General features: G+C 57.4%; 2 protein-coding genes across 3 annotated transcripts; one reads left to right on the top strand and one right to left on the bottom strand.

The window, feature by feature from the left end:
* Positions 1-10,261: 10,261 nt before the first annotated feature.
* On the bottom strand, positions 10,262-12,080 carry LOC116436143 (C2 calcium-dependent domain-containing protein 4C-like). Its single transcript, XM_032093077.1, has one exon. It carries the CDS (start codon positions 12,060-12,062, stop codon positions 11,229-11,231), a length of 834 nt encoding a protein of 277 aa, XP_031948968.1. The 5' UTR covers positions 12,063-12,080; the 3' UTR covers positions 10,262-11,228.
* Positions 11,737-16,808, top strand: LOC116436144. 2 transcript variants are annotated; one of them, XM_032093078.1, is made up of 7 exons: positions 11,737-11,797; positions 13,466-13,546; positions 14,155-14,380; positions 14,517-14,659; positions 15,632-15,733; positions 15,925-16,096; positions 16,639-16,808. In XM_032093078.1, exons 2-6 carry the CDS (start codon positions 13,466-13,468, stop codon positions 16,060-16,062), a joined length of 690 nt encoding a protein of 229 aa, XP_031948969.1. In that variant the 5' UTR covers positions 11,737-11,797; the 3' UTR covers positions 16,063-16,096; positions 16,639-16,808. The 2 variants fall into 2 exon arrangements, with proteins under 2 accessions (XP_031948969.1, XP_031948970.1); XM_032093079.1 differs by lacking the exon at positions 11,737-11,797 and adding an exon at positions 12,169-13,315.
* Positions 16,809-18,349: the final 1,541 nt, after the last annotated feature.

The raw sequence follows: 18,349 nt of genomic DNA, 5'->3' as shown, positions 1-18,349 counted from the left end.
GGACCCCCCAGTGCTGCCTCCAGCTCTGGAACCCCCAGCATGAGAAGGACGTGGAGCTGCTGGAGCCAGTCCAGAGGAGGCCACGGAGCTGCTCCCAGGGCTGGAGCCCCTCTGCTCTGGAGCCAGGCTGGGAGAGCTGGGGGTGCTCACCTGGAGAGGAGAAGGCTCCAGGGAGAGCTCCGAGCCCCTTGCAGGGCCTAAAGGGGCTCCAGGAGAGCTGCAGAGGGACTGGGGACAAGGCATGGAGGGCCAGGAGCCAGGGAATGGCTTCCCAGTGCCAGAGGGCAGGGCTGGATGGGATCTTGGGCAGGAATTGTTCCCTGGGAGGGTGGGCAGGCCCTGGCACAGGGTGCCCAGAGCAGCTGGGGCTGCCCCTGGATCCCTGGCAGTGCCCAAGGCCAGGCTGGACATTGGGGCTTGGAGCAGCCTGGGACAGTGGGAGGTGTCCCTGCCCCTGGCAGGGGTGGGACTGGATGGGCTTTAAGGTCCCTTCTCACCCAAAGCATCCCAGGGTTCTGACACTCCCCTGCTGCAGGAGACAGCTCTGTGTCCTGAGGAAGCCTCGCTCTATCCTTAAATATTAATGATGATGTTCAGTGGAGCCGCCTCACTCCGAGCTCACATCCAGGGCAACAGTCAGGCTTTTTTTATCTTCACTTGCCATCTGCTCTTTCCTCAAATCATTTATAAAGGAGAGGCCCTCACATTCAGGAAAATCATCTGATAAATAAACACCCTGTTACACGGTGATACCTTTTATTGGGCTGTTAACTGCTCGAGCTGTGCAAGGTAAATAGGTTTAATTAGTGATTAGACATTCCTTTTTTAACATTTACAAGAGTCTAATCATCATTCTCCTTGCATAGGCAGGCTCAGAATTTTAAGCAGGGCACAGACTCCTCTCCTGTGCTGCCAGGAGGGTCCCATGAATAATTTAAGACCACATTGTCTTCTGGCCCTCGAAGGAAATACCAATATTTTGCTCCCACTTCCTGAACTCCTGTCCACGAAGGATCGATTGTATTCCCGTGGGAGCTGACTCTGCCAGGAGATGCACGGCCTGGAGTGGAATCTGTCCTTTTTCCATGGCTCTGGGGAGCTTTTACAAGTCTCAGGAGGAGCAGGGTCAGCCAAAACAGGGCAGAGCAGGCGCTGCTGCCACAGTGACATCGAGAGGGGTCTGAGCCTCCAACACTCCCCCAGCAGCTCCTGTCAGCCCCAGCAGTTCTGTTCTCTGGAGGCAGCGCCTGGACATTTCTTTACAAAGTTCTGGGCACCAGCAAGGTCCCTCGGGTCATTCAGCTGCCACAGGGCTTTGTTGTGGCCTCTCTGAGGAGCGTGAATTGTCCTCAGGGGCAGGGGCTGAGCTCTGCTCTGGGACAGGGACAGGAGCCCAGGGAACGGCTGGAGCTGGGTCAGGGCTGGGCATGGAGCTCAGGGAAAGGTTCTTCCCCCCGAGGCTGCCGGGCACTGCCCAGGCTCCCCAGGGAATGGGCCCGGCCCCGAGGCTGCCAGAGCTGCAGGAGCGTTTGGACAGCGCTCTCAGGGATGCCCAGGCTGGGGTTGTTGGGGTGTCTGTGCAGGGCCAGGGGCTGCACTGATGATCCCTGAGGGTCCCTTCCAGCTCAGGATATTCCAGGATTCTGTGATTTGGCAGCTGCCTGTTCTGGCTCCCTGCATTCCCACAGGAACCAACCAAAAAGTGTTGAAAACTGCAAACAAATTTAGGGACACCAGTTCAAAAGGCCTTGGGAACTGCCAATGTCCCACCCAAACCAGTGCCCTTCTTGTCCATCTTGTGCTGGGCAGCAGCAAGGGGCTGCTGGAGATGGAGCAGAGCTCGCCCCTCATGAGGAAGCTGAGGAACAGCAGGAATTCCTGCTCCTCGGGAAGATTTTCCTAACAAAATCAATCCTGTTCAGAAGATGGAACATCCCACCCCAGAGAAGGTTTCTCCTGACTGTTTGCCTGGCACAGGAATGCTGATGGAGCTGAATGCCAATTCCTTCTGGAGCCAGAGATGGATCTGAGAGCAGCTCAGGGCCAGGGCTGGGGCTGAGCACAGGGCAGGAGGGACCCCTTCCCTCGGGAATAGCTCAGGATCCACCCTGCATCCCTGCAAAGGTGATGATGCCTGGGAGGGAGACTGAGGCCTCACTGCTGCTCCAGGCAGCACCTGGAGGAGAGGCGTGAGGAGGGTTTTCCTTAAAAAAAACCCTGGTCTTTGCCTTAGCTAAAGGAGGGTGGAGTTAAACTCAGACACGGAGGGGAAAGGAGAAGGAGAAAGAGAAGGAAAGAGTGAAAGAAGAAATCAAAAAGTTGGAGGAGAGAAATACAACCAGAAAAGGGGCTCTCAACTGGCCACAAATATGAAACACCAGTAGATATTTAAACTGTAGGGCAAGGAGCAACTTTTCTCCCTTAGCTCTGCAGTGGTAGCCAGAAGAGGACACTGGGCAGGACACGGGGACACAGCCAGGGAGGGCACCAAGGGAAAGGGGGGATTCTGCCCCTCTGCCCCACTCAGCTGAGAACCCACCTGCAGAGCTGCCCCAGCCCTGGGGAACAACATCAGGAGCACGGGGAGCTGCTGGAGCCAGTCCAGAGGAGGCCACGGAGATGCCCCAAGGGCTGGAGCTCCTCTGCTCTGGAGCCAGGCTGGGAGAGCTGCGGGTGCTCACCTGGAGAGGAGAAGGCTCCAGGGAGAGCTCCGAGCCCCTTGCAGGGCCTAAAGGGGCTCCAGGAGAGCTGCAGAGGGACTGGGGACAAGGCATGGAGGGCCAGGACCCAGGGAATGGCTTCCCAGTGCCAGAGGGCAGGGCTGGATGGGAGATTGGGAAGGAATTGTTCCCTGGGAGGGTGGGCAGGCCCTGGCACAGGGTGCCCAGAGCAGCTGGGGCTGCCCCTGGATCCCTGGCAGTGCCCAAGGCCAGGCTGGACATTGGGGCTTGGAGCAGCCTGGGACAGTGGAAGGTGTTCCTGCCATGGCAGGGGTGGAATGGGATGTTCGTAAAGGTCCTTTCCAATCCAAACCATTCCAGGATTCCACAAACTCACACGTGCACACCCTGGGAAGGCAGGACCCCAGGGGCCCATAAAAACAGGATTAATGGTCCCTCTCAGCAGAGTGAGGAGCTCTGTGTGCGTAAATAACTTTTATTCCCGGGCTCACCAATCCATCCCTGGCTGTTCCTGGCAGCGGATCCAGAGTGCAGCTCACGAATCAGCAGTTCCACCCGGCTACCCCGGGATCCGAGCTGTCAGCTCCCCTGGCCCCGAGGACCATTACCCCTGGATTTGTTCCCTGGATATCAATCAGGCTGCTCCCTCCTGGGCACTCTGCCTGAAATAACAGCAGTCAAACCCCCACCATAAGCTCCAGGTTCACGGTGCTGAAGGGACAGGATTCCTACTGGCTGTAGCAGGTTGTGAAATTTAAGGGCCAGATCCTCGAGCTGCTGCATTGTCTGGCCAGGATCCAGCAGATAAATAAGCTGCTGTTTCATCTCCAGCCAGCGAATCGCCCCAAATAAAATCAATAAGATTAATCTCATTAATTGGGTAGATACAGGACCCACCTCTGCATGCCCAGCACAGCCCTTCTGAGATAAAAACCTTGATTGAACCACAATCTACCCCAAAATATAAGCAAACTTGACTAAAGTCATCTCTTTCCACAAATCCCCGTTCTTGGCAGGAGCCCGGGAGGCAGCTGCAAATTCCTGCAGAGGAGGGGAGCGAGAGGAGCTCTCTGCTCACAGGAGTTCGATCCTCAAAGGAGCTCGGGGCTTCAGCTGCCTCCAGCGGTTCCTCCCACGCTGTCAGGCTTCGAGATTCCACCGGGATTACAGGGAAGTGCTGCTCTCAGAGGTCACCTGCAGTGCCACCGAGCCCTGGGGGGAAGAGCAAAGGGAGGGAGGGGGAAGAACTCCCTGACAGCTCCATCCCTAAAAGCATTCCCTGCTACTGGAGGAGACGTAAAGCATCCCCTTGGTTCTCCTTCCTCTCTCCTCCTCCCACCTGCAGAGCTGGGGAACAACATCAGGAGCACGGGGAGCTGCTGGAGCCACTCCAGAGGAGGCCACGGAGCTGCCCCAAGGGCTGGAGCCCCTCTGCTCTGGAGCCAGGCTGGGAGAGCTGCGGGTGCTCACCTGGAGAGGAGAAGGCTCCAGGGAGAGCTCCGAGCCCCTTGCAGGGCCTAAAGGGGCTCCAGGAGAGCTGCAGAGGGACTGGGGACAGGGAATGGAGGGACAGGACCCAGGGAATGGCTTCCAGAGAGCAGAGGTAGGTGGGATATTCGTGGTGATGCAGAACCCTCTTCCTGCTGGGCAGCTCTGGGTGAGTTAAACCTTGTGTGCCTCAGTTTCCCTGGAATTTTGGCTGTCTCTGCAGAGCCCAGCTGAGCCCAGGTGGAGCCCTCCCTGCCCAGCCCTGTGGGTGAAGCCTTTTTGGGGCAGAAAGATTTGATCTCCCCATGTAAACCCTGTTGGAGGGCAGGAGGTGCCTGCACAGAGCCCCCTGAGCTCCGAGGCTCCATCCCTGCTCCACCCCCTCCTGCTCTCTGATACCCCAAGGATTCTGAGCCCCTGGAGCAACCTGGTCTCTCTGCAGTGGGATGCAGAGGGGAGCAGGGCACAGCAAAGTGCAGGGGTGTCACCAAGGAGTGGTTTGGGTTATTTCAGCAGCCCTAGACTCTCCAGAGCTTCCACAAAACACAGATTTGTTCAGGGACAGGACAGCCCACACCACCTTTCCTCTCTCCTCCTTTACCCCCTAATGAAAAACATCTCCAAGCTAAATTAACTTCTCCCTCCCAGCACACCCAGCCCTGAGGGCGATTAAAGAAACATAATGAATTTGCTCTTTTTTTTTTTTTTAAGGCAATTAACTTGAAGCAGATCCAAAGGTGAACTTTGTAGCTTTTAGAAATTACTCATGACTCCGAAAATGACTCCGAAATGGCATTGGGAGGGGAGGGCACTGCTGGGTCAGAAGTTCTTGAAGCACTTTCAGGTGCAGCTGCCCGTGTGAAGGTGGGCAGGAAGCTGCAGGTGAGGACGTGGTCTCTGGGGCACCATAATTCAGCCTCGCTGATGGAGATGGGCAGTTGTCACCTCTGCTGAGCTTCTCAATCCCCTCCCTGGCTGCCCTCACACGGATCTTGCCAAGGGATGTGGAGAGAAGGCTGGAGGGCAGAGGTTTGGCGCAGACAGGGAGGGGACAACAGCTCCAGAGTCAGCCCAGGGCCGGGGATCCAGGAGTGTGCAGAGGCTGGAGATGACTCTGAGAAAGGCCAGCGAGGTCTAAGGGTGGGCTGGTGAAATAAATTGGAAGTACATTTTTCACTTCGATCTGTTCGTATTTGTTTCTCCTTGGTGGTGGAAAGGGGTGAGTTAAAATAGGATGGGATGGGATGGGATGGGATGGGATGGGATGGGAAGTTGTTTTAGAATGTCCAGCTCTTAAAATTGTCTTAAACCAAGGCAGTTGTTCACACCCAGTAAAACCACCTTGAAAGGGACCATTAATGCCATTTCTGGAGGAGCAGAGCTGTCCCTGGGCCCAGCCCTCCCAGGGAGTGAGTTCATGGGATGGTTTGGGTTGGAGGGACCTTAAAGCTCATCCAGTGCCACCCCCTGCCATGGGCAAGGACACCTTCCACTGTCCCAGGCTGCTCCAAGCCCCGTCCAACCTGGCCCCGGACACTGCCAGGGATGGAACCCTGGGAAGGTGGCTCTGGCACCGTGTGGCTCTGCAGGAGGAGGACTCAGCTGGGACACTCAGGGCAGGATTTGTCCCAGACTCTGCTTTTGGCTGCTTTGCCTCTCAGGTTCTGGGGGCACACGGGTCCCACCCACCCTGGAGCCGCAGCGGGGTCCTGCTGGCAGGGGACTCGCCCACCTCCCCTGAGATGTTCCAAAGCTGCTCCCACTGCTGGGAGCTGGAATCAGGGGAGGCTCCAGCTCAGCCAGAGGAAGCATCTGCAGGGGCAGCTCCTGTTTTCAGCACAGGGCAGAGCCAGGGAGATGGATTTTCCTTTGGTTTTGCTCATTATTCATGTGGATGAAACAAGCTGGAAACCAAAATAATTTTGTTCCACGCTCTGCCTTGGCACCTCCCAGGATTTGACCCTCAGAGGAGCTGCTTTGTTCATTTGGAGCTGTTTTCCTTCCTCCTGATGCCTCTTCCATGAGCTTGTCTGGACATGGGGCAGGCACAGGCCACAGCTGTGCCCACCCTTGGGAAAACCAGCATTTGCACGGAATCATTTTCCCAGCCTTGGGGTTGTTTTTTGCACAGCCTGAAAACCTTTCCAGGCTCAGGCCATGCTGGAAAAGCCTCTCCTGGTGTTACACCTGAAGTTGTTCCAGGAGCACAGAGCCCTGGGGAGCTCTGAGGTGCTGCTGGTGCCAGTTCAGCATCCCAGGGTGAGAGAACTTCCCAGGAGCAGCTTCACAACACCACAGGTGGCTGCCCAAGGACAGTGGGAAGGAGGAGGATGTGCTTTATTAATCTGACTCCTCTTTTTCCTGTGTCCAACAGATCAATAAATTCTGGCTGGAAATAAAATCATTACTTGCCTCCTCTTGTGTTCCTGCTCCCCACAGAGCTGTAGATGCCAAAGGAAAGGGAAGTGGATTGCTCCAGCTGGATTTATGGAACAGCTGGAGCTGGGTCAGGGCTGGGCATGGAGCTCAGGGAAAGGTTCTTCCCCCCGAGGCTGCCGGGCACTGCCCAGGCTCCCCAGGGAATGGGCCCGGCCCCGAGGCTGCCAGAGCTGCAGGAGCGTTTGGACAGCGCTCTCAGGGATGCGCAGGCTGGGGTTGTTGGGGTGTCTGTGCAGGGCCAGGGGCTGCACTCATGGTGATGGTGAGACCCCACCTGTAGAGCTGCTCCAGCACAGGGAGGACCTGGAGCTGCTGGAGCCAGTCCAGAGGAGGCACCAGGGGGATCAGAGGGATGGAGCAGCTCTGCTGGGAGGAAAGGCTGGGAGAGCTGGGCTTGTTCAGCCTGGAGAAGGCTCTGGGGTGACTTCATTGTGGCCTTCCAGGACCTAAGGGAGCCAGCAAGAAAGATGGAGAGAGACAATTTCAAAGGGCCTAGAGGGACAGGAAAAGGGGGAATGGCTTCCCACTGCCAGAGAGGAGGTTTAGATTGGATATTAGGAAAAATTTCTTCCCTGTGAGGGTGAGGAGGCCCTGGTTGCCCAGAGCAGCTGTGGCTGCCCCTGGATCCCTGGAAGTGTCCCAAGGCCAGGCTTGGGGAGTACCCTGGGATGGTGGAAGGTGTGGAATGAGAAGGTGGAAGGGGGTGGGATGGGACAATCCTTCAGGTCCCTTCCAGCCCAGACCAGTCTGGGATTCTGTGAAGAGCAACAGCTGCTCACACTGAGCTTTGCAGTAACCCCGAGGAAGGAGCACAGGCAGGATTTTTCCTGCTCAGAAGAGCCAAAGTTGGATCCCTTGGAGCATCTGAAGGGAAAAGCACGGACCTGGCTGCACTCCCAGCTGGGGACAGAGGTCCTGCTGCTGAGCCAGGCGGGCTGGAGAAGTGGTTTGTGCCTGTGAGCAGAGAGCAGCTGCTGCCCTGAGCCTGGCAGAGGCTCCCAGGGCTGAGCCCAGCAGGAGTGCTGAGCTTTTCCCGGAGCCACGCGGGGGGAGCGAGCACAGCCCGGCTGTCAGGTGTCTGCAGCAATGGAACGACGCAAACAAAGCCATTCAGGGAACAAATGAGGATAAATCCAGGCACTTCTACCTGCTTACCAACAGCCTGCCAGCTGAGGAGCTGAAATCCAACCCCCTGGAGAAGCTGTTGGCCTTGGAGCCTCCAGGCGCCACTGAAGCTGCAGCCCTGGAGTGGTGCTGGAGGTGCTGGAGGGCAGAGGAGAGGGTCAGGGGGCTCAGAGGGGTGGAAGGCAGGAGGAACTGGGCCAGGGAGGTGCACACTGGCAGAGCAGGTGGGAAACTGCATCCCCAGGTCCATGGGAATGAAGAACATCCTGGTGTCCATCCCTGTGTGCTCCCTGCTCCCCAGGCTGGGCCACAGCCAGAGCCTGACCTCTGCAGCCCCAATTAGCTGGGAGAGGAGCTGTGCAGCTAATGAGCACATCAAGGGATTTATCTCAGCCCCAGGCACCCACGCTGACTGCAAAATTCCTGGCACAGGCAGCAGCTCCGTATCGATCCCAGGAAGGCCGAGTGCTGCCCAGCATAAAAATCACAGGGAAATGGGATTTCTCTGTGAGATTTCTTTGCTGCTGCTTGGGTGCCTGTGAGGATGAGACCTCCCCGTGCCCAACGTGGCCACCTGGACAGGTGACATTGGTGGCACTGGAGGTTGTTGTCACTCCTTGGAGGGGGGTGTGACCAGTGATGGCAGCAAACTGGGCACGGGGACGCTGGGCTGGCTTGCAAAGAAAAGGGATGGATCCTCATTTCCATAGGTTTCAGTGGGAATTCTGGAGACCAGGGAGGAGAGAACTTGAGGGATACCCTGGAGTCCCTGAGACCAAAGGGGAGGAGAGCTGGGGATTTTTCCTGTTATCGTTTGTAGGAATGAGGCACTGGGAAACACTCTGGGTACCTGCCCAGTTTAACTGGTTTTCTTGAAATGAACTGGTGCCAGAACATTCCAGAAGGGTCACAGGGAGGGAAGAGGGGTCTCAGTCTCACAGCTGGGGACAGGGCTGGGGAGGCCCTGCCAGAGGGGCTGGGGAGCTGCAGAGGATTTGGAGCCCTGTCCCCAGTCCAGCCCCCCCAAACTCAGGAGCTTGGAATTGGTTTCTCCTCCGATTCCCCCTCCTTGCAGCCCGGTGTGGTTGGTGCTGCTCAGAGCGTGGGATGAGGAGGGGATAATTAGCCCTGAGCTTTCCTCTACCTGCAGGAGGCTGGAAGGAAATTCTGAGTCAGACCAAAACAACATTGAGCAAATGCAGCAGGCCCGGGCGGGATGATCAGTGGCTGCTAATGACAATTTATCTTGTCACATCTTGATGCCTCCTGTTTTAACGTCCTCCCCGCCTGGTTTGCAGGGAAAGGGCATCCTGTAAATCTCAGAGGCACTGGGAGATACTGTCCTTCTCACTTCACAGGCTGGAGAGATGCCTTGAGCTGGAACCTGGCAGGCAGAGGCACAATTCCACCCCAGAGCACCTTCACTGTGCTGCAGGGAATTCATTTCCCTCCTCCTTCAGCCCCAGCTCCGCTCCTGCCACAGAACAACTCCCACTGCCAGCAATTCCCACTGCAACCACTTTAAACAATCCCATAACCTGTGATTCTCTGCAGGCTGATAATCCTCACGCTGGCACACCCAGAGGAAGTGAGTCTTGCACCGTGGCAGGTTGTAAGAACACAAAATATTTCTTCCCTTGGAAATTCCTGCCAGGGCACTGGAGATGTCCTGGGAGCAAGGATGAACCCACCTGGGAAGCAAAGTGGATTCCTTCCTATTCTGTAGACAAGGTAAAGGACATAAAAAAAAGTTCCTGGGAGCTCAGGAAGGTCCCCAAGAAAGGGAAAAAACCCAGGAGTTGCAGTGTCCAGGTTTAGCTGGTAAATAGAGCAGGTCCAGTCAGCTCCAGGGGTTGTTTCCATGTTTTCCCTGGGAGATGCTGAGCCAGTCGGACAGAGCCACTGCATTTGAGCTTGAGCATCAAAGGAGAGGAGAGAGGTTTACAGGAGCGTGGCTTCATTCCCCATCGCCTGCCAGCTCGGAGCACGCACATGTTCAGCTCTCACGGCCCAAGTAACTGATAAGAGCTTGTTTATTAATCCCTGGTAACTCAATCTGCCCTCCCGAGCAGAGACGATGCCCTCAGGAGCTGGAGATCAATTTAAATTTCCAGAGCCTCAGCCCCTGACTCACTCCATAGTGCCAGTGCTCCTCAGAATAACCAGGGAGTGGATTTTCTGTCACATCCCTGATCCCAGCTCCCCTTCCAGCAGTGCTGGCTGCCACATGCTGCTGTGCTGGAGTCACGGACAGGAGCCGTGCAGGGAGACACGTCTGAGCAGCTCCCACCCCCTCCACCAGCACCCGGGAGGGATCTCCTGGGTGCTGGTGCTTCCAGGCAGCCCCATCTGGAGGAGAGCAGGGTCTCCAGGGCCCTTCATGCTTGTCCCTGTTGCTCAGTGGTGTTCAGACTCTGCAGGAAAAGCTCCCTTGGAAGTGGCAGCTCCAACAGGGAGCTGGGAGTCGAACGAGACCGGAGAGATGGGGACAACTGGAGCAGGACATCGCCCGGCAGGGGCCGGAGGCAACCCGGGTTAATGAGCTGCCTGCTCGATGGCCCACGTGCAAATCCTAATCGCCGCTGGGCAGGGCCCTCAGCGACTCCCAGCACTCCCAGTCCCACCTCTGAGGGATCCTCCTGGAGAACCAGAGCCCTCCCTGAAAGGGAAGCTGGCAGCAGCCCAGCACTGCTGACCCAGGACGCTCTGCTTCAGCAGCCCCGAAACGCTGCTGACCACGAACTCTTTAATTCTGGCACTGCAGGTTCTGCTGCTCCATAAAAGCAAAACAACAACAACAAAAAAAAGCCATTTATTAGGGAACAGTCAATAAAGGGAGACTTGCTTATCACAGCTGGTTAGGAGTGGTTGGAAACTGCACCCTCTGGAACGGTGAGGGGTCACTGTTCCAGGACAGCTGCTGTGTCCTGGAGCTGAGGTCCCTCCTGCAAGGCTGGGAGAGGGATCCTGGCACATTCAAACACCCCAAGTTATGGCCACAAAGCTGGAAAGTGGCCAGAAGGTGGCTGTGGTCACTCTTCTCTCCTGGCCCGCTGCAGCTCCTGGGGCTCAGTGTCCCCTGCTCTGCATTCCAGCAGCGTCAGCCCATCAAGAACCTGCTCTCAGCTCAGGAGCTGCTGAGCCTGGGGGTACAGCAGGAGAGGGTGCTGGGGCCACCAAAACACCCTGGTGCCACCTGAGTGCTGGCACAAGAAAGAAAAAGGAGAGGAGGTCAGCTCGGATGAAACGTTTTCACTTTTATTCGGGCTCTGAACAGTCACAAACCCACAGCCCCTCTGCTCCCCAGCACTGCCGTGTCCCTGCCAGCTGTGCCCTGCTGGTGCCCCAGCCACGGGCAATGTCACCTCAAGGCTGTCCCCTCAGGGAAGGTGACACCCTGATGCTCACTGGCTGCTCAGCGTTCTGCGGCACTGACAAATTCTCTTTTCCCCAGGTCTTGAGGGAACCTCAGTCCCTCGGAGCTGCTTTGCAGGATCAGTGGAGAGTGAAATGCCCCGGCCTGAGCTGCCGCGGGTGGACAAGGTGCCTCCTGAGGATCCTCTGCAGCAAGTTCTTCCTGGCTGCGGCCGCGGGGAGCTCCAGGCTGGAGCCGCTCCTCGGACAGCCCTCGCCCAGGAGCCTCCTGTCCCTCTTCTCTGCCTCTTGGCCTTCCAGAGCCGCTGTTACTCGGATGTCTCTGGCACATCTGGACACGGGAAGCCCTGCTGGGGTCGCGCTGTTTCCGTCATCCTTGTGACCGCTGGCACGGGGACTCGGCTGCTTGTGGCCCCTCCGGCTGCCTCCCATCCCGGAGTCTCCCTCAGCATCAGGAATCCCGGGATGTCTGCAGCACCCCGGCTCCTCCTGCCAGCGGGGACATGTCCCGGCAGCGGGACCCCGAGGGTGGCCTGAGCCCGAGTGAAAAAACGCCTCCTCACTGGTGACCTGCGGGCTCCGCCCCAGGGTGACAAAGCCGTACGGGGTGGTGACCTTGGGGAGGTGGGGCAGGGACAGAGCTGCCCAAGCGGTGGGGTCTGGGTTGGAGCGGGATGAGTTAAAGCAGGGTGAGCTAGAGCCGTGCTCATCGTGCCACGCTGGGTCCCAGCTGTTCCTCCAAGCCGTCCCCTCCAGCTGCCCTGTCCCTTCCAGCTGCCCTGTCCCCTCCAGCTGTCCCGCCCCCTTGCCTGAGCATCTCTGCTTCTTGTGGATGTCCAGGGACGGGATAATGAACTGCGGGATGCGGTCGGGGGTCACCACGTGGAAGAAGATGTCGCCGGAGCTCCTGGCCTGGAGCGCGGGGGGACAGAGCGTGCCCCGCCAGAGGGACATGGTGGCCCCGAGGGCTCGCTGGGCAGCGCTGGGTTTTTATGCTCCGCGGCCACCCCCGGCTGGTGACGCGCGGTGACGCCACCGCCAGGTCCCTGCCAGGGTCCAGCGGCCGCCGGGGCACGGGGCAGGCGGGTGGAGGGGACAGATGAGGACACGGCGCTGCTGCTGTCGCGCAGGGCCACCAGCGCTGTCACCCACGAGGCAGCGGAGAGGGGAAGGCTGGAGGCGCGGATGAGTCACAGCCGTGGGCATCAGGTGCAAGGGGCAGCCGAGAGCGGCAGACAAACACTTGAGCTCTGTCTAGCAAAGCTCCCGTCGGGAAACGCTCCGGCCCACGCGATTCCCCAGAGCAAGCGGCAGCTTCAGCCACGGCACCCCCGAGTCCTCCTCCCACCCCTGCCGGGGCCAGGGCTCTGCGCTGCCTCCTTCCCCGCAGCATCCCTGTGCTCCCATGCCAGCTGTGCTCCCATTCCACTGGGCTGGGAATGAGGGGGAACAGCCCCAGGCAGGCCCCAGGCCGGGGGGAAGAGGTTTCGTGCATCCTGCGGGTGGGAGGATAAGGAGGATGGAGCTGCTCTCGCAGCTTTGCCCGTCCCCCCGTGCAGCGGGGCCGGGGCAGAGCTGAGAGAGGTTTCCTGTCACTCTCCCCCCAGCTTAGGAAGCTCCTCCACTGTCCGGGGGTAACGGTGGCTTTAGGATGGATCCTGCCGGGAAAATGATGCAGAAAGGAAAAGCAGCTCCGTCTCCGTGCGGGCACGGAGCGGGGCGGATGCAGAGGGGCCTCCCCTCACCTGGGATCCTGCTTCTCCCATCCCTGGGGGGCTCAACAGGGCAGGTTCTGGCATCTCATCACCTTCAGCTCTTTGCACCCAGGACACCCCCAGGACCAGGTGGGAATTCCCACTCACACCTGGAGGACACCGCAAAAATTGAGTCAGTGGTCCCCAAAAAAGCTGAAGGGGTTTTTGGGGTTTTCTTGGGGGCTTTTTGGGATTCCCAGGCACCCACAGCAAAGGGAGAGATCTCAAATCAGAGCCTTGGCAAGCTCCAGGAGAAGACCTCAAACTGAGAGACAACGACCCCCTAACTGAGAGTCCTTGATTGAGGCCCCAGTGCTGATAGCAGGGGAGTCCCCACCTGCCGGCCCTGGGCTGCCCCACCAATTAGCAGAGCCGGCAGCTCCTCAGGGTAATGAGGAGCAGATGGGCCAGGACCTATAAATACCCTGAGGCCCCCAGAGGGCTCTAAGCCAGGTTTGTGTCTAGTCTGGATTCTATGGAGCAGCCCCCAAAGCCCGGCCCAGAGCAGGTCAGGGCACTGCAGCTGCCCAAAGGGTGGCTTCTGCTGGGGGCACTCTCAGAGCTGGGCTGGAGGCTCTGATCTTTCTCTTTCTCTCTTTCCAGATGAGGCCACCCACCAGCAGTGATTCCTTCTCCAGCAGGTTCCTGGGCCAGGTCCTTCAGCTCAGCTTTGTCAAGTACCCGGTAAGTGATGTTGGGGCTGGGCAGGAAGTGGTTAAAACCTCAACACTGGCAGTTTCTGGGGTTCTTCTGCCAGATATTCTCATTTCTTTCAGTCTTTTCACATTATTAGATATTAGGAAGGAATTCCTCCCTGGGAGGGTGGGCAGGCCCTGGCACAGGGTGCCCAGAGCAGCTGGGGCTGCCCCTGGATCTCTGGCAGTGCCCAAGGCCAGGCTGGACATTGGGGCTTGGAGCAGCCTGGGACAGTGGGAGGTGTCCCTGCCCGTGGCAGGGGGTGGAATAGGTGATCCTTAAGGTCCCTTCCCACCCAAAGAATTCCATTATTTTTCCTCTGCTTTCCTCCCTATCCCAACTTTTTCTCCTCAGCCTAGCCTGGCATTGCCTTACTCACCTCCTGCTGTTGGTGGCTGCGGCATTCCCATTTCTCTCCCTCTGTGGGCCAGAAGAAATGGGAGGGGTTTGGGAATGAAGTATATAACCCAACAGGTCCTGGCTGAAGCTGGTCCCAGTTTCAGCTCCACACTGGGACAGAGCAGAGTTTAAGGCCTTCCCTGAGGACTTTAAACACCTGGAAGTTCTCCCATGTACTGATGGACCTCTCTTTGCAGCTGAAGCTCCTTCAGAAAGCGTCCGCCTGTACTGGATTGGTGCTCCCTGTTGAGGCCATCAGGAGCAAACTCCGGCCCCCATCCCAGTCCCCCACCAGGCCTGGACTCCTGGCCAGGAAGCGCCGGGGGAAACTCTTGCGCCTCCTGCTCTCCGTGACTCCCACCAGCATCCAGAACTTCCTGGGCTACCTCCCCACGGACTGGGGCCAGAGCAACATGTCCAAGGGTAAGAGCTGGGGGCTCCTGGAACACCAGGGGGCTTTGCAGCTGGGAAGAACACAGCGTGGAATTCCTGCAGGGAGCTGGGAAAAGCCTGTGTTTGTTCTGGGTGTGGTGATTGTGCCTCCTGGGAATCCCTGCAGAGATCCGGGAGGCTCTGATCAGCCCAGCCAGCAAAGCCAGCAAGAGGAAGAGGGATGATGTGGCTCTGGAGAAGCAGGAGTCCTGCTTGGTGGTGCTGGAGAGGGATTTTCCAGAGGATGACTCTGAAGACCGCACGTATGAGGTGAGAGGTTATGGCTGCTGAGCAGTTCCAAGATTGGTTTGGCCTCTGTGTGGGCCTGGGATGCTCTGGGAGTGTCCCTGTGGAGGAGCCTCCAGAGGTTTCCAAACCTATCCCCTCTTTGAGGGTATCCAGGTGTCACTGAAAATCGGGGAGAAAAGAAAAGCCCCTAGCACTATATTTGAAGTGATAGAGAATCAGGCATTACTTTATTTCCTGGCCAGGATGTGCCAAGGAAAATATTCCAAACGCACAGGTTTTGCAGGATTTTCCCCCAAACTTTATGCAGTCAAAACCCACAGAGATGCACTGGTTCAAAGTTCATTGGTCCAGAGCTGAGCAACCCGCAGCCAGGAGTCCCAACCTGGGGAGCAGGGAGCCCACAGGGATGGACACCAGGATTTCTTCATTCCCATGGACCTGGGGATGCAGTTTCCCACCTGGATTCCCATTGGATCCGAATCTCCTTGCCCCTGATGTTAATTAGATCTTCATGCTTCAATTTTATCAGTCCTTTCCAAACCAGATGTCTCCAGCTCCGCCAGAGGCGGCATCTGAGGGTAGACATTCATAGATGGCCACTGATGTTCTGTTGATGGCCTTCTATCTTTCTGGGTCTCTTTGGGCTACCCCCAGTCTGCTGGTATGTTAAGCCCATCTCCTTAGAGCATCTCCTGAAAAACCAAAGAGAATTCCTTTCCCCAAGGCAAAGTCAAGCCAAGCCTAACTAGAGAGACAAAACATTTGGAAGTTTTATTGTTTCCAACACAAGGAGCACTTGCCCCTCACCCCAGCGCTGGCTGAGAGCTGGGGGTGCCCCACTCCTCCCCGAGGTTTCCCTTTGGTCAATGTCCCCACAAAGCAGCATCTCTGTCACCCTTGGCTGTGGCTCCTGGTGCTGTTGGGACAGGGCTGGTGTGTCCTTCCTGATGCTGTCCCTTCCTCACACCCTCCCTTGGCCTCTTTCCTCCCCAGCCCTCGGAGGTGGAGTTGGACAGTGATGAGTACCAGTCCCAAAACGACACCGACCTGGAGGAGCAGGGTGGGATCGCCATGCTGGAGCCCTCGGCTGTCCAGGTGGGTGTTCCTGCTCCATTCCCAAGGACAGCACTGATCCCAGGCTGGAAGGACGCACCTCAGCCCTTGGCTGTGGGAGGAGGGAGGTCTGGGGTTGCTCTAATCTGAATTCCATGAATCCCATATGGATTTTGTGCTGCCCTTCCCCGGAGCTGCGCTCTGACCATGTCCCTCTGCCCCACCACCCCCAGGGCTCCGTGCTGCCCCCAGAGCCGGGAGCAGAGGATCCAGCTGTGGCCAGCAGTGGGGAAGATGCTCCAGATGTGGCCAGTGGTGATGCCTGGAAGCCAGGAGCCGCTGGGAGCAGTGAGGATGACAGCGAGCAGTGACACAGCCTGTGACACCAGTTTGTACCAGGACGGGGTAAGGGCTCCTGGGACAGTCCCACCCCCTGAGTGTGGCACAGGGGAGGTGTCACAAGTCCCCTGGATGTCCCCAGGCCCTGAGCCTGTGTCACAGAGCTCTGCTGCCAAGGGAAAGGGTTGGAGTGCTCCAGTCCCAGTGCCCAGGTGTTGGTGGAGTGGTGCTGGGTGTGCCCAGTGCCTGGGCATTGTCACCAGGGTGTGATAGCAGTGCCAGCTGAGCCCCTTGTGGCACCTCTGACCCAGGGCCACTGCCAGCAGGTTGCTACAAAGCCTTTTGTGACTCCTTGGCGTGGATATTTTGCAGTTTTGTAAATTTACAGTATTTGGACATAGGGAGGATTTGTGGAACATTCTTTACCACAAGCAACTTCCATGGGGTCCCTCACTGCTCTGGTCCCAAAGCACTGCTGGATACCCTTCTAATCCCCAGCAAGCTGCTGCCCTGCCTGGCTGGCAGGGGAGGAGAGGGGCAGGGGGTTGGTTTGTGCCCAGTGGCAGTGAGGGCAGGCAGGGCTATGGGACACATCTGCTGTTTTCCAGGAAAACCAGGAAGCCTGACTTGTGCAGCTGGACCTTCTGGGGCTGCAAAGTGCCCGATTCCCTGGGACAGCCGCGTCCCTGACGGAGATGTCCAGTTAAATGCTGTGTTCATGTTGTTTGTTTCCTTTTTCTGAAGTTTGTAATAAAATCGCCCTATTTTTTTCATGTCATCTGGGCTCTCTTGGCTGTCAGTACCTGGAGCTGGCAGGGACAGGGTGTGGGGCTGCCAGGGGGACCTTTCCCTCTGATCCCTCAGAGGGCCTGGGAGAGGGGGATGGCTCTGGGAGTGCTGGAATGTGATGGGAAGGGGAGTGAAGGTGCAGAGTGAGGCTGGGCAGCACTGGGGGTTTCCATGGGGCAGTCCCTGAGCCTGGACACCCCCAGGCTGCTCCCTGCTGTCCCCTCCAGGGAATTTTCCTCCCTTCCGGCATCCCCAAAACCACTGGAATAACCCCTTGGAATAAACCAAGGAATTCAACCCTGAGGCTGTGTTCTTCAGTGAGCACTCTGAGGTTTTCAATTTTTATTTATTTGCTTTACCCCAGAGTTGTGCACAGAACCTTCTCCCTCTACACGGATCCTAGGAAGGGTCCTCTGAGGAAACAGGGATTTTGGGGTCTGGAAAAGCAGGTTTGGATCAGGAAGTGCCTGAATGTGACCCAGAACTCTGGAAAGACCTGAGGGTGCCCAGTGCTGGAGCTGTTGCCTGGATCAAGTCCCAAAATCTGAGGCTGCAAAGAGCAGCAACTCCTCCAAACGTGGGTGAGGGAACAGGAACAGCTGGGGGGGGTTGGATCCCTTGCTCAGGGCATGCCTGGAGGCTGTGTCTGGTACCACTGCCTGGAGCTGCCTTTGTGTGGGAATCCACTGGGACTGACAATGCTCCGAGTGCTGAAATGAACCGTGGCACTCTCCAGCAGGGCTGTGGGGCTGAACGAGATGAGGCCTCAGTTTGGTTTAACCAGGGTGGGCCAGGCCAGCTCAGAAATGCCTGCGATGATGTCTGTGCTCGTCCCATGCCACAGCCAAAGCCTCTGAAGGAGCACAAACCCTCTAAGGGACAGAGGAGTTGAGGTTTTGCTCGTGTCCCAATTCCTGTGGACTGCTGGAAGGAGTGGGAGTTTGAAATCCAGGGAGTCTGAAGGCAGGTAAGGAGGAGGGAGGGGTCCTGGCTGCCAGACCCTGCTGGGATCAGAGGTCTTAATGTCTGGTTAATTAAAGGTTGTGCTGCCTGTCAGAAGCAGCCCTGCTGTGGCTGTTCCTGCTGGATTACCCTGATGTTTCCAAGGCCTTCTCTGACCAGTGAACCACTTAAAGGTGGAAATTCTGGGGCTTTAAACCAGTGGCTGGCTCAGGACACCTCTCCTGGAGCTGCAGCCCTTGGACTCCTCCTTAGCCCTCTAAAATTTGCTTTCCAGCTCTGCCCAGAGATCCAGTGCTGGCTCTTGGTGCCTCTGCTCCAGCAGGATGTGGCTTGGGCCAAGCAGGGCTGTTTTTCTCTCAGGTTGGTTATTTGTGCACCATTAACAGCCCTGAGTGATGAAACTCAAGCATTCCTAAAGCCGCAGGGCCTCGTCCCTGGTCTTATCTGCAGCCACAACAGCTCTGCTTTCATTACTGCTGAATAACAGCGAGATCTTTTTTTATTAGAGGTTGACAAAGGAGCTGATCCTGCAGCTCCTGGATATTACACCGGGCTCAGCGTTAATTC

This window comes from Corvus moneduloides, chromosome 28 (assembly GCF_009650955.1).
Source record: "Corvus moneduloides isolate bCorMon1 chromosome 28, bCorMon1.pri, whole genome shotgun sequence".
NCBI classification, from domain to species: Eukaryota; Metazoa; Chordata; class Aves; order Passeriformes; family Corvidae; genus Corvus; species Corvus moneduloides.
Note: the sequence above shows the minus strand (reverse complement) of the source record. Positions and strands in the feature narration are given on the sequence as shown.